The 21,291-nt window shown below is 35.5% G+C and overlaps 3 protein-coding genes across 3 annotated transcripts in view; 1 reads left to right on the top strand and 2 right to left on the bottom strand.

Annotated features, from left to right (window-relative positions):
- Nucleotides 1–21,291, bottom strand: part of msl-2 (male-specific lethal 2) — a 120,546-nt gene that overhangs the window by 33,500 nt on the left and 65,755 nt on the right. The window lies entirely within an intron of this gene.
- On the bottom strand, nt 500–5,901 carry LOC140752253 (endoribonuclease Arlr). Its single transcript, XM_073086479.1, has 6 exons — nt 5,465–5,901; nt 3,692–3,803; nt 2,940–3,024; nt 2,369–2,521; nt 1,500–1,588; nt 500–979 (listed from the first exon to the last, which is right to left on the bottom strand). The coding sequence occupies exons 1-6, from the start codon at nt 5,836–5,838 to the stop codon at nt 743–745; spliced, it is 1,050 nt and encodes a 349-aa protein (XP_072942580.1). The 5' UTR covers nt 5,839–5,901; the 3' UTR covers nt 500–742.
- Nucleotides 7,639–8,785, top strand: LOC140752230 (uncharacterized). The gene is made up of 2 exons (XM_073086450.1): nt 7,639–7,862; nt 8,244–8,785. The coding sequence occupies exons 1-2, from the start codon at nt 7,814–7,816 to the stop codon at nt 8,663–8,665; spliced, it is 471 nt and encodes a 156-aa protein (XP_072942551.1). The 5' UTR covers nt 7,639–7,813; the 3' UTR covers nt 8,666–8,785.

Below are 21,291 nucleotides of genomic sequence, written 5' to 3'. Positions count from 1 at the left end.
TTGCTGACCTGTCGACACTTGTAATTTAACAAATTTAGTTATTTGGGACATTATTTATTGTATACTTGACCCACTGTCTAGTTATTATTATTTAAACGCACTAAAGATGCGTCCACTATGCTTCTGATTATGACGCCCGCGCATATTAATTGTATAAAATTATTTTTTCATATTTTAGCGATTTATTATTTACATAATTGAGGTTGGTGACATTCTACAATGCTGCAATCATAAGTTACTTATATCCTGTGCGTTTTAGCATCGGGATACTTTGTGTGAAAAAGCAACTGTTTTTATGCAGTATTGCTGTCGTGCCTTAACAGTCCAACTGTAAACTTTGACAAACAAAATGGGCAGATTTATATATAGAGCTTTGGTTTTCAGTCTCCATTATTATACAGCTAACGTGAAAAAAGGCAAAATGGGTTGAATCATGTTGTATGCTGTTCATTTTTGACAAAATCATATTTATATGGAAAGAGAAAAGTAAAACAATCCATTATTTTATAAATATCTTTATATAAAAGCTATCTGTCAATCTAACTATAAAATTCACTTCATAAATAATTTGTAAGTAGAATCAACGAAAACAAATGGTTACAAAAACAAAATAAAATTATAAAAATATTTCACGGTTTGGGAGAGTAGTTTGACTTTTTGTACTAATCGATAACAACAGGAACAAAGTAAGCCTAGATGTTCCTCTTTGCGTATTCTTTTAACGTCCTAATGGTGAGTTAAATTAAAAGACCGGAGCTGCGGTGTCGATGAGAGGCACATTATCGACTTTATGTGTTTTGGTTTGGATGGTGAAGGGTACATTGTTGTACCGCAGATGGCAGGGTCGGTCGGGGCGCGCCATGAAGCACAGCGTGTACAGAGCTGTCTCCAGCTCGGGGGAGGTGCCCACGAACATCGTGATCTCAGGGGCGTCCTTGGTCTCGCTCAGGATCGAATGCTGCTTCAGGATCAGCCCTTTCTGCGAATTGAGGCAGGCATTTAGATGTCGTCATCGACCCATTACTGTCTCACTGTTGGACACGGATGTCTACTCAGAATGAAAGGATTAGGCCATAGTCCACCGCTCTTGCCAGGTAGGGTTTGGTAGGCTTTACATACCTCTGAGAACTTTTTTTTAGATCTCAAATATGCAGGTATCCTCGTTAAGAAACTTGCTTAAACGGTGAAAAAAACATCGTGATGTTTTCCTCATCAAGAGGTTTTCCTTCACCGTTAAAGCAGGTTATAATTAATTTGTAATCTTAGAAGAAAAATTGCATCTTAAAGATCCTACATCTTATAGTTAAATAATGGCATATTCAGAAAGCTCACAAAAGCTATGAATTACCCATAGTGAACAATGTTATCTTAAACAAGATCCACAATAAATATTATTTTTGAGATTTACTGAAATCTGTTGTGATTATGCTTTACTATTTTAATCGGATTACTAAAATAAATTAAAAAAATAAATTAAATAATTAAGTAGAAGAAATTACCCCAGAAAGATCGAGTTTGTCGATGTAACCCAGGTAGTTTGCTTTTTTGTCCATTTCACGTTTCGCGAAGAATAGCCAGCTGTGAAGACCTGTATAGAAACATATAATTTTATTATGAGATGTTTATTTTAGCGAGTAAAATATAATCATAATATATATATTTCTTATGTGCGTGTGTATGTCACTGAACTCGTCCTAAACGACTGGACTGATTTTAATGAAATTTGTTGTGTGTGTTCAAGGGGACTTGAGAATGGTTTAGATTCACAATTTAGTCCGTGGGAAAAGGTTTTTTTCATTAATTTTCAATTCTTAAGTAGTTATAGAATCGGAAACTATGCATTTGATCAAGTGATCTTTACCAAAGTTGTTGACCAAGAGCCCACAAGGGTTTGGGAGTTTGTAAGACCAATTTTCGACAGATGGCACCACTGTCATTCCAATGCAGGTACAAATTTTCCGTTTTATGTATGTCATATTATTTCTTTGAAATGCGGGCGAAGCCGCGGGCACCACTAGTATACGTACCTATAGATTGTCACAAAATATAAAAAATCGGTAAATATTTGAATTATTCGGTCCTAAATGATTTGGCTTTCGTCAGTCATCCGTCGTCAAATCGTGGGTTAGGTACAACAAGATGGAATAATCTGTTGCCTTTTTATTTTGGTCTAGAGTTTTTAAGGTCTATAAATATCGATCTTTACGCTTACTTAAGTTATCTTAGATCGATTTTGTGATGATAATATTGGCGTCATCTGTGCCTCAGTCAGAATCTCGTGGTTATTAAAGACAAACTTTTATTTTACGCCTAATAATATGGTCGTGATTTTGGTGACACCAAATTTAAATTTTATTAAAAAACTCACCCAGAACTGTATCAGATTTAAGTTCAGCCATGAAGATGTTCTCAAAGGCACAGCTGCACTTGCACAGACCAGTCCAGTGACGCGCGTATTTCGTGAACCAGATCTTCTTTAGCAGTTCCACTTGCTCATTGTACTCGTTAAGCTGCGCCAAGCCTGAAAGATTATAAGTATGTATACCTTAAGGCCTTACAGACAGAATGACACATAAAAATAGGTACGAACTCATAACACTGCAATAAATTTATTGTGCAGTATCACCAACCAATTATGGTCCCACTGCTGGGTATGGGTCTCTTTCCAAAATAAAATGGGAATAACGCAAAGTTCACCGTTGTGACAAGTGCGAATTGATACACTTCATAAACCTTTGTTACCTATTTTTAAGAATTCAGAAAGGTAGGTTTTTAATTAAATTCTTATATACGAATTTCTTCGAAAAGAGGAGATATGTGTCTGCAATTTGACCTCTGACTGAGAGGCTAAATTTCACTAGGCTATCATTGCTTTTCTTGTCCGTGGATGTTTTGTAAGCAATATGCAGATATACATGAATACTAAAAAATATTCTCACCTTTGCTTACTAGGAAGTTCATGAGACTCCTGACCGGGCCAGTAGCCAAAATGGTGTTGATAAACGTAACCTGCTCTGATTCTTCCTGCAAAAAGTTTATGAGCATCATAACATCATAGTCTTGCTAGCGGATGGTTTTAATTAGATTTTACTCTTATTTTTCTAATACATATAGCGATAAGGTATTGGATCACTGGCGGACTAAGAAGAACGGCAGGGGCGGTCTCTGGTGCTGGGGAGCCTCCAAATGTTCAAAGTTCCCTTGTAGACATTTGTAAAAGCTTGTAAAATTATATAAACTTCTTAGACGGGGGGCCTCTTTCTACTTTTCGCCCCGGGCATCTGAGGACCATAGCCCGCCACTGTATTGGATAGAAAGAATAAAAAAAACGGGATGCACTCCGGGAGTGCCGGCAGAAGAGAAAAATTTCGAAATGTAACCTAAGCAATAAAATATAAAATATAAATAAAAAATGTAACTGACACCCATTGACATATTTTTTTAATGCTGACATGCTTACACTGGATGACATCTTGACTTTTGCAGTTGCTTTGCCATCTTACGAATTTTCGATCGGGTCACGTGTCCTGTCCGAGTTTAACATTTTCTACCCTTCACAAAATATGCACAACGCCGCTAAAGAAGTTTTCGCTTCAAAAATCCTCCTAATACCTACCTATTGCGTTGAAGTGAAACGATGCGAAATTTTAAACAACAATGTTTAAACAAATATTTGTAAAGATTAACTTACTGTTGGTGTCACGAACTCTGGCCTAATGACGTTCTTGTGATAATTGTCGAAGAGGGCCACAAATGGTCTTATCGTCGGACCATTCCACACATTCTCGGGGACGTTCAATAGACTGAAATTAATAGACAAAGTGTATTAAAAAGTCTCCAATATGTAGGATATTTACATTTTTCCCTCAAAGTCTACATATTTTCGATAAAATCTAGCGATCACTATAAGCGAGATTCCAGAATAGTATCTACTTTGTAATCGCACCCGTTGATACTGATTTTTATCTTGTGATATTCGAATACCTCATTTAACTAGTAGGAAATTCTTTTGAAATTCTATAGAATGTATATTTAGGTATATTCATCATAAATAAATGTCTTGCATATAAATATGTACCTATTTATGAAGTACCTATTTATTTCCATAAATTATCCAATTCTAGATGTGTTCAGATTTATAAGAGGTAATGAGCACGTGCCATGATGATGCTAGTGTTATTTGAGACCCGCCAATTTGCAGACCCGATTAAGCTTCTAGCTCAGTAGATACTTTGTATTTAGATAATTTTTAACGTACTTGAATGCAATCAGACATAACAATTTAACTAAACAATGAAATACTTAGGTATGATAAATAATAAAGGAATACCTATTAATAACTATCTAGTAGTAAGTTTTATAATGACTCAAAATTTTGATGAGTTGGTCTCGGAAGGTATACCTACCCACATTATATTTTATAGTAACTATAATGTTTCTTTGACTCATCTTCACAAAAGTTACTTAATAAACCGTATTTATAATAATTACACTTAGAATACTTTCATAGTTTTTACTAAGGAGTAGTTTAAAGAATAAAACTCTGATAGATACGTACGAGTAAACAATGATAAGGTTTTCCTATTTGAAATCTATTTGGTACATAAAAGGAGTATTGTTTGATTTATAATGTACATTTTCATGTGGCCTAGTCATTTGAAATGTTATCAAGCTACTTTATTACTTCGATAATAAATAGCAATGATACCTATGCGAAGATTTAACCTTCAAAATTTTTAGTACCTACCTATCGATTGTTTAATAGTAATAATTATGAAAATGTATCACTTAGGATGACCTAAGTAAGGAAGGAAGTATGAACTTCTATAACATGACTTACTAATGACTATTACGAGATAGGATTAGTCATTTTTAATATTTCTTTATCCATTTAAGTTACGCCGTGTGATTCCACGTTCGACCGCCGGCTCGCATCACGCCAGTAACTAACATTGTCCATTTGGATTGGACATCTTGTAATGTGACTTGCAATTAGTGTTCAAGTCTGCAAGACGTGTCTTTGTCTTGCATTAGGGTTGCTAGACCATATATTGTAAAGACGCTCTCTTTATCATATTTGTAGAGTTATGTAAATACCTATTTTTAATTGCTTATTATTATTAATGTTCAATTAATGATACCAATAGTATGCGTAAAGGATGATGGTAATAAAGCTTACTTGTGAGAAATTATAAATACCAAATATCAATACTGTACGCATGTTTATTTGTTTTGAGGAGACGGTCACCCTGACTTTAATTTTTACATTCTAGCGAAGCCTTAAAAGACTAATCGCTTATTTGGCCTGGAAAATTTGCCTCGTTTATTGATTGGGTTCAACATTGTCACTGGCAAATTATGCTTTTAAGGTGAAAGTTTAGAAGTGGATCGACTGTTATAGTCTCATTAATCTAAAATACCAGTGCAGCCTTGATATATCTTTAAAATATTCAAAGATACTTACTTAGATTGCGCCTCGTCGTTCTTAGACATGGGGCTGGTTTTGCCTTGTAAATTGATTTGAATGTAGTTAAACGCATTGTTAACATCCGCGTTGAACATTTCCTCGCTGAGACGCAGGATATCATCGTCGGTGGTGGAGTCTTGTACTTGCTTCAAGAGGTCTTCGTAGCTTTTCTTTTTGGCGTAATCGACGACCCCGCCGACAACCGTACCGATAGTCTGCAGAGTATTCGTTGCGCTGTTCCCTTGCTGACCGGTCACCGAGTTCCCTATGAGATTAGGCAGGATACTGTTGAATATCTGCCCTGCTGCATGTGCTATATCGTCAGCACGGCAGGCGGCTAGGCAAAATAGAAATACTATTGTCAGCTTCATATTGGTTAAAGGACGTTGAGTGTAGCGCGATTACGGCGCACTAGTGATCTCTGGGCCAGCGGCGAGTAGGCGATACTACTCGACCTCTGGGTGACGTAAGCTCCCAGTATGTATGGAGATACGGTATGTTATTGAGATTCAACATGCGGATTTCCAGTTTTAGTAATGGCAGTTACCCCGAATGCAAACTGCTCAATTGTAACGTGGTAAACAAAATTGACCTTCATCTTTTGTTATGACTGTCAACTAATACCCATATTTGGTTTATTGTGAATACCTACTTCCTCCGAATTAAACATAGATAAATTAGGTATATTTAAATGTAAACGGATAATTAGGGAAATAATAACCAAAATAGGTACATAACTATTACTAGTAGTGTTTTTAAATATATTCTAAACAATTTTTTGCGAGTTCGAATATTATTTATAATTTCATCCATTATTAAATAAATTTATAAACACAATTTTATTAACAGTTTTAATAAATAATTTTGATGAACCTATATAAATTAAAACACCTTCATATTAACTATGCTATCCACGACCAATACCTAATTATAAGAATGAGTCGTGGGTGCGTCAATCTTCATGTTGTGCTCATTCAAATATACACATTGTTATGCACATGGGCGACAAATGTTTTGCAACGTTTGACTAACATTGATTGATTTCATCGACATCAATATTGCTATTAGATGTGCTTGCTGAGACAATAGGTGGAAAGCTTCTACCGTCGCAAAACAAGTTCTCATTAGATTCGCATTTCGCGAAATGTTGCAAAGTCCTAAAAGAAAGTCGTCGAAAGGGGACATCATCAGAAACATACGGTCGCAGGCGAGCGCACACCTGCAATGCAACTCTTGCGTGCAGTGCTCTGCGGGAAAATCGTATCTTTATGTATTATGCATCGAGCCGGACCATCGCTGGGATGCAGTTAAAGAACTGTACACGGTAACCGTTTAGAATCTGTTATTAGCATGCTGATTGATAGAATGCTATTCATAGTTGCAAATATTTGACGATTCTACTCAGATATGAAATTAGGTAGGTTGAATCTTCGAATCATCTTCGTACAAATTGGTAACGTATGGAAATTATTTTGATAACCATGATGATCAATGTGTGAGGAGCACAATGATAGTGAAACTATAACATTATGATACTAATTTCAACATTGAATTTAAATTATTTGATTTAAGTAATAAAATATAAAATCATTGTATTTCTTGTGGTAATAAAGAACTGTTATTTTTAGTAAGAAACTATAGAAAGACGAATGTTTTAAATTTCTATATGAAGCAGGTACCTAATACTAAAGTTATATTTAATATATGTTGTTTGTTTGCATGTCCGGATGCAACCTTTTACGTACTACTCACATTGAACAAGAAATAAATCAACGTTGAGATCACATATGAATTGGACGAGGTTTTTTCTGCATAAACACTCATTATAACTAATTGAGTACCTCAGCGATTAAATTGATAGTGATTCAGATTAACCAGACGAACTTAATTTAAATAAAAATACTTTATTGTATAGTTTTCACTTTATAGGTATTAAAGTGTTTTAAGAGTTTTTTTTACCTATTGAACGTGTTGTATGATTATTGTTAGTTATAGGATCCTATTCCTTTATTCCGTTTCTTTAAGAATTAATACAATCATAAAATATCCATTAATATTTAAGATCCGTTACAGTTACTGTAGGTTATTATTTATTAGTTCATAAACATTATCTCGTTGTATACGGAGAAACACGTTATCGTAAAGGTCACGATTGGCAAAGGTCGCCTCTGCCTTGCCAGTACGCGGACAGCTTAGCGCTTCGAGAACGCTGATTTGACCCCGTCGAGCGATCACGCATCAAACTTGCCAAAATACAGTACAAACACTTAAGTCTCTTCAGTTAACATAAGGCGACGATAGGTGGCGTGTGTGCTCAGTGAGAACGAATATTTCACCGCCAACACAATGAAGGCCTGCGCATTTGTTTTCTTGTTCGTCTTTTGTTACGCTGAATGTAAGTATTCGAGATCCAACTTTCATACGTATTCGCAGTCGCATACCAGATAACATCTTGTGCGCAAATTAAGAGCAGGCTTTATTTTCTCATGATATCTCGTACGCTTCATTACTTACTTTGTATTTAAATTTTCTATTTGTAATCCATCTTTATCATTTAAAACTTATGGTAAGTATATCGTTTAAATGTGTTATTAATATATATTAATATTATATTTCGACTAATAAAGTTTTTAAAATTAATGTTCCTTATTTATCTTAATAAATTGGTGACACATACCTAACCTCACAACGGTCACGCATTATAATTTCTATTGTTATGTACCTTTGTTAATCGATTAGCAATTGACGTTAAACGGTGACATTCAATTATTTTCAGGTCGTAAGGCGTACGTGCCGTTGGACAAAAATGCAAACCTTGCGTTCATTAACATGGAGAGCGGAGGAATGCGGCCCGGGGCCCCTCCTGCAAATCAACCAGCAGCACCGATACCAACACCAACTAAACCAGCTAACTCCCCACCAGCATCGCCTACTAAGCCAGGGCCCCCTTCTCCAGTCCCCACACAAAAGCCGGTAGTCCCGGTAGTACCAGTAACTTCGGCGCCTGCACCCAAACCTGTTCCAACGACACAGCCACCTCAAATCCAGCCGAAGCCAGTGAACCCTGCTCCCGCGGCCAGTCCTATCACTACCCCTGGACCTGGCAGTGTGAAGCAGCTCATCAACTTTTACGACAGTCAGGGCAAAGCAAGCCCCATCCGTCCCTACAGCTACAGTCAAGCAGTGAAACAAGGATAATCTGTAAATAAATAATAGATAGCTAGAAAGGAGGAAGTAGACAGTAAGCGAAACTATCTTTGTAGTTGTTGTCAGAGCAAACAAAATTACCTGTCATTTCAATACAAATGTCACTAAGTATCTACTCTATTTACCACTTCACTAACTAAGTACCGGCTGCAAAAAAGGAGAATTTACGTAGGTATTCTTTATATTTTACACTACTGCTATGTCTCCATATTTATAGAAAGTAATTTCTGATTCTTATTAACGGCTTAAATAATCTATCTTCCTATCCATCTATGTATATTATATTCGCTGTTCACTTTTGTATTTTTTATATCAATAAATTATTTTTATAACATTGTGTTGAATTTAAACCAGTGTATACGGATTCCTTACAGTTGGAAAAGTCCTAAAGGTATTGACAACTGCTGAATTATAACAACACAGCATTGACGGCATACCCTTTAAAACATTGAGATGAGCCTGAAGCGGGACGCCATCAAGCCCTGACCGCATCCTATGTTTCATAACATTACTCTACATTTTAGTACATACATATATTTCTGTAGTATCTACTCAAAAGAAAAAACTTGCTGTTCTAACTAATATGCATAATTCATAAGCAAATAATTTCTCCTAATAACCTTTTTAATGAGTTAAAATTATAAAACAAGGTAAGAGTTACAATTATAATTATAGTAAGTCAACGACCGCCACATCAGCCGGATACATCTTGTGACATAAAAGGCACATTAAGACGTAAACAATTGCAACAAAGCCTGCCTACTTCAGTAGTGAAAGTGTAAGCAACAGCGTCAAAGTTGCAAAGCCGTATGTGTGTTAGGCTCTGTTCAGATGTGAGTTATGAGACATCTAACGTAGATGTATGTTTTTAATGGATTTGTTTTTCTAAAAAAGTGTAAGTTTGTATTTTAGCGTCCCAAAATCTATGTAAACTATTGTTACCAATTCCAAATAGGAAATATATGATTGTGATGTGTTTTAGATGTATCTGAACTTGACGTTGCTGTCATTTGTTAGTCAGTTGATTCGCGTGTAAATATCAACATGTTAGCTACTGGAGTAGCACAAACAAACGCTACCTGCCATCTCGAGATGTCTTCCATTTTGCAGGGCCCAATTCATTGTAGTTTCGACGTGTAACGGTCGGGCGTGTAAAGCTTCAGTGTAACTTTTGGGTGTATGAAGCTTGGGCGTGCGGAGCATGGGCGTTAGACACTTGAGCATGTAATATTTCGGCGTTTGAAGTTTGAGCGCGTGACGCTTGAGCGTGTGACGCTCGGGCGTGTGACGCTTTGGCTCATTTCTCATCTCATTGGAAGAAGTAAGAGACGCGTGCGACTGAGATATTACCAGCTACAGTCATTGTTGCTTTGCATGGGAATCTATTACTCATCGTGCTTTCTCTTAAACCCAAGTTACCAACAACATTTAATAAAATGTTACGTAAACTAGCTAGAAAAGGTTCTGTGTTATTATATTCTGTAACCCACAGACGGCTCAATCAGGTTTTAACGTTATCTTGTTTGTCTGAATCGAGCCTTATAGATATAAGATAGTGGGCGAGACTCCCTGTTCTATATTATGTGAGAGTCTCGGATTCCAATGAGATTTTCTCGGCGAAAGTTACAAATAAGATTGGAAATGATTTTGGTTCAATTATTTGTATAGTAATGTTGCTGCCTATCTGAAGGTGTTGTTACTTTTTATATTACAACATTTTATTATGTTACAACCTTTATTTTTATTATATTTTGTAGTTAAAACTCTAATGTGAAGATTATGCAACTTAAGAGCTTGTAATAAAAATGCAATTATGGTATGAAATTATGGTGGACGTTTGGTATAATAATTTGGTCATTTACAGCAATAAATGAGACATAAAAGCTGTCTCTATCTGTCGCGGATCTATAGAGCAGTTTCCCGGCCTGATGCTCTACATAGAACCTCAATTTTAGGATCAGATAACTTGCAAGGCTGGCTTTATTTATCTGCCTATTAACGGGTTATCAACTGGTTGGATGTAGATGTTCACGGGTGACATTGATCACTTTATCTAGCAAAATGCAAAATATGCAACGCATAAAATATATTGCGTCAATAAAAATGTGAGTTTATAAACGTACAAACTTTAAAAGTTATACAAGTTTTAATAAGTATGCTACATATCGAAACAAATAATAAGAAAAAGTTTCACAAGTTGTCACTAGATGGCATTGTGGTCGAAATCTGTCTATATCGACAGACATGCAGTCATTAGCGCAATGACTATTTTTTTAAATATAATTGTTATTTCTGTTACTTACAGTAATATCATTTAGCTCAAAAAATTATATAAGGTTAAAAAATGCACATATTTGTCTTTTTTTAAAACAGAACACAATTTCAACTTGCCGATTATTTTGATCGGAAATAAGAAATATATACAGAGTGTCCCGTAAATCATGGATAAGAGTAATATCGTGTAGATCACAATAAAGTCCTATGAGAATATCGACATTTGTTTTAGTAAAAACATAAAATTATAACATTATCCGCAATTTACGAGAAATTCTGTATATTGGCACCGGTTATTTGTTTTATGCAAACTCTATCAACCCAGCCTTAGAAATTATCAGCACATTAAGCGCTAAAGCTCACCTACTAGTTCAGTTACAGATAGGGGGCATGTGACACTTTCACTTCCAGTGAGTCACGACGCAGGACCTCACCACCTCATGGCGTAATGCGTTGTGCAACGTTATGTCCGTAAAATGTAACGATAATAAACAATGAATGAATCAGACGGGTTATTGAATGTTGCAATACTAAAAACCCAAAGCAAAGTCCGTTAAGTGGCATTTAAATACCTACTTCTAAAATTTGTTGGCGATGTTTCCGTAAGTAATCTTTATAGATAATTAATTTTTAATTTAAGCATTTTATTGTTTTTTAAATAACGTGTTTTTAAAATTTTCATCCCTGATATAACCCTTATAGGGGTTAGTTTTCTATTTAAATCCTTTCTTACTGCTTACCTTTTATTTACTAATAACTGCTTTTTATGTGTATTTTTGCCGATTAAGCTGATCTAATGTTTTTAGATCATCTGTTTTGTAATGTGCTATTTTCGGCTGTACACTTATGCTTCTTAATAAAAGAGTAGATAATAATTATCTATTATGTATGCCTTTTTAAGTATTTCTTATAATACTCAAAAAGGCATACATTTAAATTCTCATTAATGCATCATATTCGTAACGATACTTGTTGCCATTAGTTCACTGCGACGCTACTTGTAAATCAGCCCCATTAGCTGTTAACAATAGTTAGAACAATCCCACCTCCCATCGGGGATAGCTACAGACAATGGGCTTACCCTATCGTACAACGCAGTGTCAACTTATCTGCACACAATAACGACAGATCATTTGGCTACATGGATATCTTAGACGAACGAAGAAATAGACTCACGGAATATCTTCACACGATATCCGATTAGGAATAGTCGGTGCGGACTGCATGATCATTGGTTTGGATAAGAGCAATAACATACTGGAATGTTTTTATAAAATATGACCTTGCAGATAACATAGATGATTTCTAATTCCTAACATAATACAAGATTTAGTTATAGATATATTTTGTATAGTAAGGCTTATAGTTATCTTTGAATCGCAGGGATTTGTTCCCGACGACATCACTAAAACATAACAAACATCAAAATTAAAATCTATACCTTTGGGTATAACTTACGATCGTTTAGACAGATATAAAATAATTTTCAGACCCAAAAAATGCATCAAAACGTTATCATATAGGTAAATATAGGACACAAACAAAGATTTCAGGCTGATTTTACATTCAACTCATAATCCACTGTCTACATACTAGCAGTTCACTGTTCGCACAGACACGCAGGATATATATCATCTATACTACATACTATAAAGTACACTACATATTATAAAGAGGAAAACTTTGTTTGTTTCTTTGGTTGTAATAAATAGGTTCAAAAACTGCTGGACCGATTTTAAAAATTCTTTCACCATTCGAAAGCTATATTATTCACGAGTAACATAGGCTATATTTTATAATAATATGAAATAGATTTTTAGGGGGTACAAAATTTGCCGGGTCAGCTAATGCAATATACAATTATAGATAGAGTCTATTTGGTTCCTCCATCTACGTTAGCAAACGCATTCTGCCGGCGAAAGTAGATAACATTTGTATGTACGTGAAAATGCAGTCTCATGGACTTGAATGACTGATTCGTAATTGTCGAAAAAACTATTTTTGAAATTGTATCCGGAATGATTAAAAAAAGAAATTACGATTTCCTTATAGCGTGAAAAGCTTTTACTTTATCTTTATATATATATTTCTTATGTGCGTGTGTATGTCACTGAACTCCTCCAGTCGTTTGACTGGACTGATTTTGATGAAATTTGTTGTGTGTGTTCAAGGGGACTTGAGAATGGTTTAGATTCACAATTTAGTCCGTGGGAAAAGGTTTTTTTAATTAATTTTTAATTCGTAAGTAGTTGTTGATTTTGGAATGTTTCACATTGAATTTGACAGACTTCGCTACCATCGCAGTTTCAAATATTTAATAATAATCTTTTTTAATGATAGTTTTTCCCAACAGTTGGCGCTGTGATCGAATTGAAAAAAATATTTTTTTTATCATTGAGTTATTTTCGAACACGTGCTGAATTATTAAATCAAGAGGTTTTGAGTGTTAAAAGAGTTTTGAAGTGTGCATAAAAAACCTATTATTTTTCATACCCCTAAGTAATAAAGGTTGTTCACACTTAACATTTTTTTATTTCCATGGCAACACAACGTTTGCTGGGTCAGCTAGTTTTTTATAATAATTGTGGGTGTTATTATAGTCAAATAAGGTAAATGACATACTGTCCACCTGTTAGTAGGTAAGAAGATACTGAAGCCCATGAGCATTTTAAGCAACAGATAACATTAGATTTCTAGAATAAGATTAGACCTGAGGTCAGTAACAGATCCTTTGCCACCTGAGGGCTAATTTGGAACGCCTCGGCAAAGTATATCTCCCTTACCGCACTCTTCCAACATAGAGCACATTAGCCTTTACCAGTGCCGTTATTAAACCAAAATTGGTATGGCGATGGTACCTCCGGGGTCGAACCACAAAGGGTACCTACTTCAAATCATTCATCGCCTTTAAAATAACCATCTATTTATAAAGAATCCCGTTGTAGAGAGTTTAATGTCATGATAAACTAGAGAGCTCTACAACTCTATTACACTTTACAATACTCTCGCGTCACCGCCCGCGCCTTGTGATATTCACGCGGGCCCCTAGACATTCTTATGGCAAAAAGTAGTCTCTACGACTCTCTAAAGCTCTCCAAAGTCCATCCATTTTCTAAATATCCGTCAAGATAGATTCAGTCGTTTCCATGGTAAATTCACGGGGACGGATTAAAAACAATATAAAATTACATGATGAATGCCGTTTTATACAAGTTAACAGACGCCTTCAACACTCGTCGCCCGATACTAGTATTCCCAGTGTCGTGGAAGCCATGGACACATACAAAGACGAATACATAAATATCCAGATAAAACCAGAATAGAAATCTAAATTCATCATTCAGATATCTGACTGGGGTTCGAACCTGAAACCCTCTGCGCAACAGATCCACACCATAGGGAATGTAGGGATTTTACCTGAAAGTGATTTATTGACGCATTGCCATTGCAGAGGTCTTCCGACTTAGATGATCACCTGAGACCTAAATAAGATTTTTTTTAAAGCCTGAGTCTACTTAAGTCCTACTTAAGTCAGAGTTTTATCATCAACATAATTTATTTGTGAACATGAAACAATAACCGAGAGTTAAGGTCGGCTGAGACAATTTCCATTTTCTATTAAGGTATATCCGTTTGGGCGCGCGCTCTCACTTTCCTCGCGGTTCTATCTCCGGTCGTGTTATGAAATACCGAGATCCGTCCCCATTCAAACGTCCGTGACAATTACATTCTAAACGCGAATATTTTCAATATTGTATATAAGTTATTGTTTCATAATTATTTGTTACATTTTAATTAAAATTTAACATATATAAATAAAGCGGCTTAGTGGTTGAAGTAGCTTCTCAATCGAGAGGTCTGAGTTTCGAATTCCTATCTTACCTATCTCTGATACCTATCTCTGATTTTTCAGTTATTTGCCTATTATAAGTAATCATCACTTACTTTAACGAGGAAAGAAAACGTCGCGAGGGTGCGGTTACCTGCGAGATATTTAAAAAAAATCTCAAAGATATCTGGAGTCTACTAAGGACTATGCTTTAATCCATCACATTCTAAGCGGAGATCTGCGTCCAGTAGTGGGGACAGGAAAAGTTTGACAATCATATAAATGAAGTAGGTAGGTAACCACATCTCATTAGAGAGACGATAAATAATTTCTACTACTTATTTACTTTTAAGTACAATATTTCCTAATTATTATGCACTTCGTACATTTTATATTTAGGATCTTACTGGACAAAATACTATATTAAGTGTACACTGTCCAGTGGCGCGATGACGCTATTCTTCCGACTCCATACTAAATGACCGGCGCCGCGCTGACACGATAATAAGATCCGCGTGGCGTAATATGTCATGACCATGTGATGCGCAGAACTTGGGTTTTTATTTTATCCGCTTTTTTCAAATCGGTGGATTTTCTTATTATGGAATTTAGTTAGTCAATGAACGCGTAGCTGATGGTATCTGCCGCCCATGTACATCTGTAATCTTATCTTGTAATTTGATTGATCGTAGAATCCTTTATGGTTCGTTTCCGAATGTCCGAAGGCACTACACCACTCCTATTTTTATCAAAAAAACACCGTGTTAAGCTGCTGTATTCTGGCATGAAGATGGTGGTAAGGGGAAGGTACTACAAGACGTTCTAATTTAGTCCTCAGTAGAATCAACACATCTACCTTAGGTAGGACTCTAATCTGGTTGCTTTCAGATGTCCATGGGTGGACGTCACCACTTACCATCAGATTACCATGGTCGTTTACTATTGTTTAAAAACTCTTTTCATATAAGCCATTATCAGCACACTAATAAGACTAAGTGGGCCAAATTGAACTAAATATAGTCTAAGTGTTAAATAATGTTAATCGCCAGGTCCATTCCAATTAATATTTTTGTATGCATCTCACTATTGTTATTACACAATACATAATAACTATTAGGGGTCAATGGCATGGCATAGTACGCTGGCTAGTTAATATTTAGGGCGCATAGCCTTCAATGAAAGTTGTTGTTCAAGTGTTGTTCAATGAAAGTGTCAAAAGCGATGTTACTTGCCAATTTTTCTCCATTGATAGTAAAATTTGGCACGCCATCATGTTTTCCAAATTTCCGTTTACCCAAATGAGGTATCATTGTGCAAACCTAGGTAGGTAACGATTCTCCGGTTGTGTTCCGTCGGAGATCCCGGAGTTCTCCAACAAGCGTTGAGGGCGGCCACCGGGTGGTTTTAGTACGGTAAAAATCCCACATAACCCGGCGTCGCTCCCACGTCGTCGGATACCTTTTGAAGGTTTCCCCCTCCAGAAAAATAAAAAGGTAGGTAACGATTAAAAAATTAACGAGATCTATCTGATAAATAAGATTCTTTTAGTAGCCTATTAGTTTACCTAAGTTCTTAATGTACCTAATAAAAATAGCAAACTTGATATTTATTGGTCTCTGCCGCTCATGAACATCTGTAATTCATTTAAAAACTAACCTTATATAATTAAGTATATTTGCCCTGACACACTCTTACGACCCGCGTGGCGGAGCGGTCACCATACCGGTCTGACGCGCAGAGGGTCCCGGGTTCGATCCCCGGCCAGACAGATATCTGAATGATGAATTTAGATTTCTGTTTCTGGGTCTGGGTGTTTGTGTATTTGTCTATGTGTGTGTCCATGGCACCCACGACACAGGGAATCCTAGTGTGGGGCTGTGAGTGTAGAAAGTGTTTTGTTTATTCAAGATTAAAGAGCTGCTATATGCTGTTAAAAATAATAACTAAACACTCTTCTCTCAGAATGAAACTTTTCAAACCATATTACGGTAGCCAAGCGCGGATTAGTTGCTTTCACATTCATCCGAGAACACTAGAAAACTAAATTATGTAGGTTTCCTCGCTATATCAATGTATTTTCCTTCATGGTTAAATCAAGTGCCACATCTATTTTTGCCTAACAACAGCAGTGTTAAACGCTGCTGTGTTCTGGTTTGAAGGGTAAGGGAGATATACTTCCCTGAGGCGTTCCAGGGGTAGCGGCGCATCTGTCTCCGATCTCAGGTAGGAATATCCTATCCTACCTGGGGTTCATTACAGATGTCCATGGGCGGCAGTAGCCACTTATGATCAGGTGGATTGCATGCTCTTCTGCTACCTATGTTATAAAAAATGTGGATAAGTGAAAAGAAATACTGAACACACATATGGCTTCTAGAGCTCAGACGTGCTTGGGATTCTACATCCTCTTTGATCGAAATGCATAACTAGGCTCGTTTAGTGTGTAATAACGATACCCACGTCATAAGTATCTTATGTAATTGGCACATTTGGTCTAGAACGGGTGACTAATTTGACCCGATTTCCGGGCGTATTCCGTTCGAGACGGCCGAGTTGTGACATAGTATTGTTATGCAAAGCGGATCTATTTGGGTATACACGGAACTTAAAGACGTCTTTAGGTAGATATAATGCTTCAAGTGAAAACTAAGTTCTTTTGTTTTTTTAATTTGAAAATTTGGGACGTGGGTCTGACTACTCCATATTTTAACTAAATAAAAGGAATAAGGATTTGGATTTGTCACATATTACATTTTATATGTTAATTTGGCTGTAACCCTTTTATGTTTCACTGCTGGGCAACCGTCTTACTCCATAACTGAGTTGACTTTCTTTTCTATCATATGAACATGCAGTCCACCTGATTTTAAGTTTCTATTGCCGCCTATAAAAATCTGTAATCAGCCCCAGATAAGATAACATTCTTAGGGGGCATCCATTAATTATGTGAGTCATTTTTAACGATTTCCCCCTCTTCACCCTTTCTTAGATGTCTTAGAACCTAATCTACTATATATTTTTCAAGATGCGTATTTCTAGAGTAAATACGTTGGATTGATTCTAAAAAGAAAAAATATCTTAATATTTTTATTTAATAACGGTTGAGACTAGATTTGGTCACATTTTAATGAAGTAAAATGTACAGTAACAGCTGTATTTAATTTACATTACTTTCTTGCAGTAATACTTTGTTACTTGTGGAAAGAAATACGTGATTTTTGCCGAGACCCAATAGATTTTTGTCATTTACATGTATATGTATGAGTATGTATATTTTACATAAAATACTTGCTTTATAAATATTCTCTATATGCAGTAAATTTAAAAAGCATTACGACGTCACATACGAAGTCGTATACTTCAAAAGTATATCACACTGTAGGCTTGCTCTGCGGACGCGGCGCCCGCAGAAATATGAAACTGGCGGAAAGAGTGAAATCGAATAAATTGCCCATTGTAAGGTGCACGAATTTGGCAAGTATTACTTTCTGTTGTAAGCACGTGTTGTACTGGCAACTACTAAAGAGTAATGAGAGTAAAATCGAGCAAGTCAGAATAAGTATAGAAATTTTAAATTTTGCGTGTCGTTTTGTCAATGACTAGCTGACCCGGCAAACTTTGTACCACCTCAAAATCAATTTATCAAATCAAATATATCAAATATATTTCATATAAAAAATAGCCTATGTTACTCGTGGATAATGTAGCTTTTGAATGGTGAAAGAATTTTTAAAATCGGTCCAGTAGGTTTTGAGCCTATTCATTACAATCAAACAAACAAAGTTTTCCTCTTTATAATTTTCGTATAGAAGACCATTTTATCCTTCCATCACTGCTTGGAAGTCCCTTGGACATAAGTCTTTCAGCACCAGTCATATTCATTCATTGTACTCTGAATCCAATTTAAGAGACACAAAATAACAAAATATGTAGAAATTGTAGGAAAAGAAAATAGTGTGAAACTATTCCTTAGATCAGAAAATACAAGTAATATGTTAAAGAAAAACTCAGTAAATACAATCTTTCAGTTCTTTTACGACCCGGTTATTAATTATTTTATAATAGGACTGATGCCGCGTTAACACATTTTTTAAATCGGAACACATTAGTAAAACACTGTCATTTCTTGCCTGGAAAAAATACTAATTTTATATTTATGAATTTTACATTACTCAAAATTAGAAATGTATCATAGTAACAATACAATACGGTGAGTATTGTTTCTATGATACATTTTTAATTTAGAGTAGCTCTGAATTCGTCAAGACTCGTTGCTCGCCTACATTAACTCTCTAGTAATTAGACAAGGGCCTTTCTTTCTGTTTTAATCTCGACATGCTCTCTGCGCGGTTCGGGTGAATGATCCAAGATAATATGGACCACATTTGTATGATTAGTGCCGGCTCCGCTTTTTATTTCCACTTACGAGCCTATAACTCTTACGTAAGCGATTATTAGAAATAACTATATTATTAGATTAGATGTTGATGGTAGCCAATTATAGAAAAAGTTGTCGAAGTAATATAGATTATTGATTTCATACTTATAATAATTGGCGCGTTTGGTTTCACTATTTAAAAGCTTAAGCTAAGGTGGTAGAAGTTTTCGTGATTCGACTCTGATGACACGATCACCACTGGCTTCTTTTGTGCAACAGAAGTATTGGACAGGTGGACAGATAACAGAAGTATTAAGGAAGAGGTCACATACCTGTATTAGGTGTGGAAGAGGCACTTTGGGAAGCATTCAAAGTTCGTCTTTGACGGTAGCAAAGTGTTTGTAGGCGATCATCTAGAACCTCAATCTGGGATTGATTATAAATGGATCACAGGTATCAGGTTAAGAGCAACAAAATTTATTACTTCTTTAAAAAAAAACTTTTGCATTTTTTAAAATAATGAAGAATTTGTAGTGAAACAATACATCGCTTTCTAATTATACGTGTTACAGTATTATAATTCTCAATTCATATTTTCCTCAAATAACACATTTTTTTTCACTTTCACATTTTTTTTCTATTTAGTCTAAAATATTATTTTGTTGCATTACTAAAAGTTGAAATGTAATTAAAATTAGACTTGTTCTTTGTAGAGTCAATTTCCAAACGTATGGTAGAGTTGAGCGTGCGTTGAGATCTTTTGTATACGGCAGTATTGTCATATGAATTTACATAATACGTAATAAACTCGAGTACTTGGCTGTGCTTTCAAAATTGGCATTTTACGCGTATGATATGATATCAATATAATAAAATTGGTTTTAAAACTGTAGTCAGAATGTCTGAATTTGACTGGACTTTCACGATGATACGAAATATTTTGTAAAGAAAAACACAATCATCATCGATTTCAATTATTACACTCACTAGCTCCATTGAAATAGTGCATTACTGCAGTGAAATTAGTAACCTTTTCTACAATTTTGGTAAGTCGTCACTACCGTCCATAGACATTTCCGTTTACAGAGGCTCTACTTCTAGAGGAACGCTTATATCTAGAAGAAGTTAATAGATTCTTTGCCACTCCCGAAGACTAAGATGGCCGCCTCAAATTATATTATTTGAAATTGAAATTCCTTACTGATTTAAAACATAAATATATAGATGCCACAATATTCTTTAACAATCACTTATATCATTTATATGTTTTCCTTTAGAGTTAAAATAATGATAACTTTGTAAATAATATTCTTATTTTATTTGGTAATTCGACAATTCACTAAAGTGAATTCGCAATTTACATTCATTAAACAAATAAATAAACCGACCTTTTTGATACAGAAAAAGCTACATAACCAGTTACATAATTTATTGAAATTGATTTTAATGCTAATTAAAATTCAGTAATCATGCGATAACTTTCTTCAAAGTCGCTCCGCTTTTTTGTATTTGCTTGTATGTATCGACGTATGTGGTATTATGTGTGTTATACAAGACATTTCTTTGGAACCTATGAATCAATGAACGGTGTTAGAACTTCGATGTGGTCGAAAAATTTATGGTTCGACTTTAACGACTTTATGGCTTCCCAAGCTTTTGTTATCAATGTTGAGCACTACTGTTATTTGAAGTTGGTTTGAAGGCTGTGGTAAAGGCGACATATTTGTCCCAAGCAGACGAACTTAATCTTATCTATATTCACATCGAGGGTGGATTATCTATATCTCTCCACACCTATTTTGAGTGTGAGGCGGTTCTTTCGTTTCCATAGAAGACTGTGGATTACTGTGGACGCCGATTAAGCTGCACACGAGGCAAGCGTCTTAGTTTACAGGAGTGGTAAACATATGTGGTCAGTTTCAGGTTAAATCTCTGTTCAATATGGAGTTTACATTTGCCTATGGGTAACAGAGAACAACTGCTCCCTTGGTATTTCAATGTTATAAAAGAACCTTAAAATAAGAACACAGCTCCGAAAAAAAATAAGGTGTCCAAATAGGTATGTCGGTCGGTGTTACAACTGCACTTGAACCACGAACAATGTGTAACCACGTTATTTTTGCTCTCCGTATTTTG

Source organism: Epargyreus clarus, unplaced genomic scaffold, assembly GCF_041222505.1.
Source record: "Epargyreus clarus isolate Ecla_fem2 unplaced genomic scaffold, WU_Ecla_fem_2.2 ptg000003l, whole genome shotgun sequence".
NCBI classification, from domain to species: Eukaryota; Metazoa; Arthropoda; class Insecta; order Lepidoptera; family Hesperiidae; genus Epargyreus; species Epargyreus clarus.
This window is presented reverse-complemented; position numbering and strand designations above follow the sequence as displayed.